Below are 7008 nucleotides of genomic sequence, written 5' to 3'. Positions count from 1 at the left end.
TTTCCCTTTAAGCTCTAGTGTCCCTCAAGCTCAGGCCATGGGTGTGGGTGACCAGGCCAATTTAATTTAATTCAATTCAATTTTGTCTGGGTCTGCTTAGTTATGATATAGAGACCCAAAGATGAACCCATATCCCAATACTCAATTCAAATGAATGGAGTCAGCCCTCTGTCTAGCCCAGAAACTCCCGTGTCCCTGCTATGAGTTCCTGCAGCACTTTTTGTGTTCCTCAACCTCCACTCATCATCACACTGTGTGGCAATTATCTGTGTATATATCTGGGTGTTCCTTCCTCTTTCATGTTCATCTCTATGCCCAATGCCTGGCATGCAGATGTTTATCGAGTGAGAATGAATGTTTGGAGATCATTAAAATACAAGGCAGAAAGTAAAAAGGGTTCTAATAGATGTGTAAGGAAGATGCATAGTCAGAGGAAGGGGAAATTAACTCCAAAGGAAATAGATGTCCAGAGAAGTGGGCACTAGACCTCAGTCTTAGGGACATAGGTAAGTAGGAATTCACCAGATACAGAAAACATATTTGCGATGGAGGTGGGGGTTGGTGAAAGAACTTTCCAGGCTGAGGTACCAATGTAAGCAAGGGAAGGGGTCATAAGTGCATACGATGCCTTCAAGAAACTGAGTCATCCAGTAGCTTAAGTGGGTGCATTGCAGGGAGGGGGTTGGAAGAGGATAAGGGCAGTTCTCAGAGAACCCGCACTTGCTAAAGGTTGCAGACAGTAAAGAGTAGGGGAAGGTGTTTTTTTAGACAATAAGGACCTGACCTGTCAAATACTACAGGGAGGTCAAGTAGAATAGGCTTAGAAGAGACCTTTGGATTCAGCAGTTAAAGCTTAGTGACCTTGGGAAGAAGTGTCCAAGCAGTGATGGCAGGACAGATGGGGCACTGGATTGTAATGGACTGAAAAATGAACAGAAAGATGAATATCATCCTTTCAAGAAGTTTGGCTGCAAAGAGATTTGGAGTAAAGCTTGAGGAAAGATAGGCTTTCTTAAGGAAGAGTAGAGTTAGGCCAATTTAATTAAGTCTTGAGGGGTTAGAAGGGTAAAGGATTCAAGTTCATCATTTACTGAGTTGGATGGGGGTGGTGATTCTCTTGGGAAGCAGGGGATCTGGCTGGATAGTGGGCATTGGGATGAGTGGGATTGGAGGGTCTGGCTGAGCCGGGGACACAGACCCCCTATTGCCACCTCTCTCTTTTCCTGCCCAGAATTGGAGCTTGCCATTAGGGTCACCCTTTACGCAGTGATCTTTCTGATGAGCGTTGGAGGAAATGTGCTCATCATTGTGGTCCTGGGACTGAGCCGCCGCTTGAGGACCGTCACCAACACCTTCCTGCTGTCACTGGCCGTCAGCGACCTCCTACTGGCTGTGGCCTGCATGCCCTTCACCCTCCTGCCCAATCTCATGGGCACATTCATCTTTGGCACAGTCGTCTGCAAGGCGGTTGCCTACCTCATGGGTAGGTGAGACAACCACCCTGCCCCCCTTGCCCCTCTCCTCCTCTACAGTCCTTGCCCCATGTCTGCGGTGTTTCCCCGGAGACAGTTGAGAAAGTCACACTGATGATTGTGTGGTTCAGGTTTCCTAGGTGACCCCTTCTTCCTTCCTTGCTTAGGGGTGTCAGTAAGTGTGTCCACGCTAAGCCTGGTGGCCATCGCCTTGGAGAGGTACAGCGCCATCTGCCGACCACTGCAGGCCCGCGTGTGGCAGACACGCTCCCACGCTGCTCGTGTGATCATAGCCACGTGGATGCTGTCGGGGCTGCTCATGGTGCCCTACCCCATATACACCGTCGTGCAGCCAGTGGGGCCCCGAGTGCTGCAGTGCGTGCATCGCTGGCCCAGTGCGAGGGTTCGCCAAACCTGGTGAGGGTGCCCATTCCTGGGAATCCCTTCTCCAGCTCCATCAGATGCTTAGGGCCATTCCCCAGAACCTTCCCCGGAAGCTGCTCCTAGAATTACTACTCCAATTCCCTTTCGGCACCCCCCTCCCTGGGATTCCCATTTGGGGCCTCTCTGCAGTTCTCTAGGCCTTCCCATAGCACCCCCAAATCCTAGAAACATCCGTCCTCGGCTCGTTCCTCATCCGCGGTTTGGGCTGGACAGAGCCCCGCGTGACCGGCCTGTGCTCTGCTTCCAGGTCGGTACTGCTGCTCCTGCTTCTGTTCTTCATCCCGGGTGTGGTAATGGCCGTGGCCTACGGGCTCATTTCCCGCGAACTCTACTTAGGCCTTCGCTTTGATGGCGACAGTGACAGCGAGAGCCAGAGCCGAGCCCGAAGCCCAGGAGGGTTGCCAGCTGGGGCGGGACCAGGTGCGTGAAACCCAGAGTGAAATCCATAAGGGGCCGGGCTTTGAAAAGTGGGGGGGTCTACGGAAAGGCTGGAAATGGGGGGTCCGATAGGCGTTGGTCTGGAGTTGAGAGGACTGGGCTTCCTGCCCTGAGCGCCCACTGTCTGTGCCTAGGTGTTGCCCTGCAGAACGGGCGTTGCCGGCTGGAGACCCGGCTGGCGGGCGGTTTGTTTTTCAACTGATTAATGTTGTCCTGGTCAAGTTGACACATAAAATTAACTATCACATTTTCGAAGTCCTGCCACCGGCCGACCCAGGCCAAGCTGCTGGCCAAGAAGCGCGTGGTGCGGATGCTGCTGGTGATCGTCGTGCTCTTCTTCCTGTGCTGGCTGCCGGTGTACAGCGCCAACACGTGGAAGGCCTTCGACGGCCCCGGAGCGCGCCGAGCACTGTCGGGCGCGCCCATCTCTTTCATCCACTTGCTGAGCTACGTCTCGGCGTGTGTCAATCCCCTGGTCTACTGCTTCATGCACCGTCGCTTTCGCCAGGCCTGTCTCGACACGTGTGCCCGATGCTGCCCGCGGCCCCCGCGAGCTCGCCCCCGGCCTCTTCCAGACGAGGACCCTCCCACCCCCTCCATCGCTTCCCTGTCCAGGCTGAGCTACACCACCGTCAGCACGCTGGGGCCTGGCTGAGGGGTGAGGGGCGAGTCGGGGCTAAGGCAGAACAGGCCGATCTTTCAAGCACTGGCCCCATTCAGACACACAAGAGACACTGACGCCCCCTACCCCCTCCCCCGCAAAAGACTGACACCCAACAGCATGGACTTACCCCCAAAACACAGGAAAAGGTGGCTTATTGGCACAAAGTAAACAAAGCAGACCCACACACAGAAAACGAGGCACACTCGCTGTGGCACAGAAACAGGGCACTGACCTTGGACAGACTATCCCTCCGCAGCAGGACCTCTATGACCGGGAAGACCGGCCTCACACACACACAGCGTAATGGCACTGACTCATTTAGGATCTGGAGCCCGGCACTGGGCTGACTCCTGAGATGCTCCAGGCTGCCCCCACTTTGGCCTCGCAGTGCCCTTCCCCAAGCAGCACTGGGTACACCAACCTCATCTCACAGCTCCCTGACTAACAGGCTGTTTTGCACTGAGAAGTCCCTTCATTCCTTTCCAATTAAATACTATGTCCCTGCCCCCGCCGACCTCTTCAATAAATAATAAATGCCTTGGCTTCCTCCTAAACTTCCTTTCTGGACTCTTCGGGGGCAGGTGGGGCGGCAAGAGGTTTTGTGATCTTTCCTGTCAGGTCACCCGCAGCAGGACCCCCTGCCAAAAAGCCCACAGTCTGAGGCTGGAGGGGGCTGTGTGTTGTCTCTGAATTGTCATCCTGGACCCACCGCCACACCCCATGTCATAGGTAGCAGCTGGACATGGGGGTGAGGGTGGGAGGTAGGATATCCATGACACTTCGTGAGTCCTAAGCACATTCTCTTAAAGTGGCATCCCTGTTAAGGTACTATAACAGTAAGTGCTTATTAAACATTTAATGAAGAGATAAAAGAAGCAGCACTGTATAATGAGACTCCGTTTGTTTAATATGTGTTTGAAACACCAGGGGTCAGACCATGATAGGTGAACAGAGACTAATTAAAGAGTAGAGCCTTGTCGATGCGCTCTTATCTGGCAGCAGTTCCTGGCCACGCTTCTGCTCCACAGAAGCACCCTTACTGGTCAGCAGCAAGAAAGGGGGGAGGGGGGGTGGAGAGGGCTGGCCCTGAATAGGAGTCCCAGAGCCCAGCCTCCCTTTTGGCACGAAGACACCCAGCCCTGGCCGGTGTGGCCCAGTTGGTTGGGCATCCTCCCATGCACCGAAAGGTTCCTGGTTTGATTCCCTGTAGGGGCAAACGCCCAGGTTTGGGGCTCCATCCCCAGTAGGGGATGTGCAGGACGCAGCCAGTCAGTGTTTTCCTCTCACATCGATGTTTCTCTCTTTCTCCCTCTCCCTTCCTTGTTCTCTAAAAATCAATGAAAATATTTTTTTTAAAACTGATCCAGCCCCAGAGAGACAGAGACAGCAACATCACCCCCTACACACACACAATGACAAACAGACAGGAAAGAACTGATGAGCTCATTAAGGGGGCATACATGGATAATCGTGTATGGTATGGTATGTTGGGAGAGGGCTTCCTTGACATTTCGTCTTGTAACAGATGGGTGAACTGAGACCCAAAGAAGAAAAGAAAACTGCTCAAGGTCATTCGATAAATAGGAGCAAGACAGAAATAACCCTTTTAAAGTGGACACTGAGTTGGAGATGGGAAAGAAGCCATACCCATCAGGGAGCAGACCCAAATGCCTGGTACTTATAAAATTGGGAGCCCTTTTTCAAGAAAAAGAATACAAATACACAGATACAAAATTGCCAGGGGACTCACCAGGGCCTTGGAAGAGGCCTGTGTGAGTGAGGAGCCCTGATATTTAAGCCTCATTAGTTTCACAGCTAATAATGCCTCTACCCACTAACTGCGCTGAACAAAGCCTGGGAGGGGCGAAGGACAGTGAGAAAGGAAAGTGGGTTTTCTGTTAAACGCTGAGGTGGCTCCCAGCCATCCTTTTTACAAGCTCTAGGCTGCAAGAGGCAGGACTAAGGAGAAACGGAGGGAGAAGGCGTTGCAAGCTGTCAAACACAGTACTGGTTAAAAATAGAATCCCAGCTGGTCTGAGGAGCTGAAGGCAAGATATTGGGCCTTTCTCTCTCATGCCAATTCTTCCTGGATGGGGCTGGAGGGAGAAGTAGGGTTTCCCATAGGGTTCGCAGCCCTCCTACCCTCCCACCACTATCTCTACCATTCCATTTGAAAGCAATGCAGCCTTGACCAGGGTCAGCCCCTTTAGCTGGGGCCTGGGCTCCTGTTGACCACCAGATGGCAGTGGGGAGTCCAAGGGGGCTGGCTGTGGAAAGGGCTAGCCTAGAACCCAGCACATGGTGCAGCCCTTTAGTCTAGTGAATACTTATGTATTCATTCACTCTGTGCTCTATCTAGTTACCAAGTGTGGAATCCCATCCCGGGAGCCTCCCATCTTTTGAAATGTGACAAAACATTTCAGGTCCAGATTTAATGTCGCTGCCTCCATGAAGTTCTGCTTGGTCATCCTAACAAAGCTCATGTGCTCATACAGTACTGACTACCTTCTCTCTTCTATTGAAGTTATTTGTGTCCCTGCCTGATTTCCGATATTGGAGTGGAAGAAGCATGAGGTCATAGGAGGATGACTGAGCCTAGATCTAGATGGTGAGGTGATGGAAGGCGTGGAGACAAAATATGCTTCTCAGTGCTATACGACAGGCGTTTTGTATACACAATTTATTTTATTCTCAGAACTCTTCAAAAGAATATTTCTCTTCATTTGACAGAAAGGGAAAGTGAAGCTGAAAAATTTAGGTCTTGCAGCTAGAATGGAAGCAAGAATTAAGCTCAGGTATCTGCCTCCAAAGCTTTTTCTCTTTCCATTATGCTGTATTGCCTTCCTTCAAGCCTTGAAGACCTGGGCAGGTTCTACTGGTCCTGCCTTTTAAGAGTTGTGTAATTAAACAAAGAGAGAGGTCCCAAATAAAAGAACCAGAAACGAAAGTGGAGGAGTGACCACTGACACCACAGAAATACAAAGGATTGTAAGAAAATACTATGAACAACTATATGCCAACAAGCTGGACAATGTGGATGAAATAGAAAAATTCCTAGAAAAATACAATCTCCCAAAACTGAATCAGGAAGAATCAAAAAATCTGAATAAGCCAATAACAACTGATGAAATAGAAGCAGTAATAAAAATAAAAATAAACTCCCACCAAACAAAAGCCCAGGTCCTGATGGTTTCACAGGGGAGTTTTACCAAACATTCAAAGAAGAACTACCACCTATACTCCTCAAACTATTTCAGAAAATCCAAGACGAAGGTACACTTCCAAACTCTTTTTATGATGCCAGCATTATCCTAATTCCAAAACCAAATAAAGACACTACAAAGAAAGAAAATTACAGGCCAATATCCCTGATGAACATAGATGCTAAAATCCTTAACAAAATATTAGCAAATCACATCCGGCAATATATTTAAAAGCTCATACACCATGACCAAATGAGATTTATTCCATGAATGCAAGGCTGGTACAATATTCACAAATCAATAAATGTGATATATCACAAGCAAATTGAAAGACCAAAATCACATGAACATATCAATAGATGCAGAAAAAGCATTTGACAAAATCCAACACACATTTTTGATAAAAACTTTCTGCAAAGTGGGACTAGAGGGAGCATATCGCAACATGATAAAGGCCATATATGACAAACCTATAGCCAACATCATACTTAATGGGCAAAAACTAAACTCATTTCCCTTAAGAACATGAACAAGACAGTGATGTCTACTCTCACCACTCCTGTTCGACATAGTACCGGAAGTGCTAGCCATAGTGATCAGACAAGAAGAAGAAATAAAAGGCATCCAAATTAGAAAAAGAAGAAGTAAAACTGTCCTTATTCATAAATGACATGATATTGTACAAAGAAAATTCCAAAGACTCCATCAAAAAACTACCAGACTTAATAAATGAATTCGGCAATGTAGCAGGATACAAAATTAACACCCAGAAATTATGCTCAATTAA

General features: G+C 49.1%; 1 protein-coding gene across 1 annotated transcript in view; it reads left to right on the top strand.

Annotated features, from left to right (window-relative positions):
• Positions 1–3572, top strand: part of CCKBR (cholecystokinin B receptor) — a 7598-nt gene extending 4026 nt beyond the window's left edge. Inside the window, 4 exon segments of the mRNA XM_006770054.2 lie at positions 1232–1483; positions 1640–1889; positions 2164–2336; positions 2489–3572. Of these exon segments, the coding sequence (XP_006770117.1) occupies positions 1232–1483; positions 1640–1889; positions 2164–2336; positions 2489–3009 (1196 nt within the window). The 3' untranslated portion in view covers positions 3010–3572.
• The last annotated feature ends 3436 nt before the right edge of the window (positions 3573–7008 follow it).

Source organism: Myotis davidii, unplaced genomic scaffold (assembly GCF_000327345.1).
Source record: "Myotis davidii unplaced genomic scaffold, ASM32734v1 scaffold484, whole genome shotgun sequence".
In the NCBI taxonomy this organism is placed as follows: domain Eukaryota; kingdom Metazoa; phylum Chordata; class Mammalia; order Chiroptera; family Vespertilionidae; genus Myotis; species Myotis davidii.
Note: the sequence above shows the minus strand (reverse complement) of the source record. Positions and strands in the feature narration are given on the sequence as shown.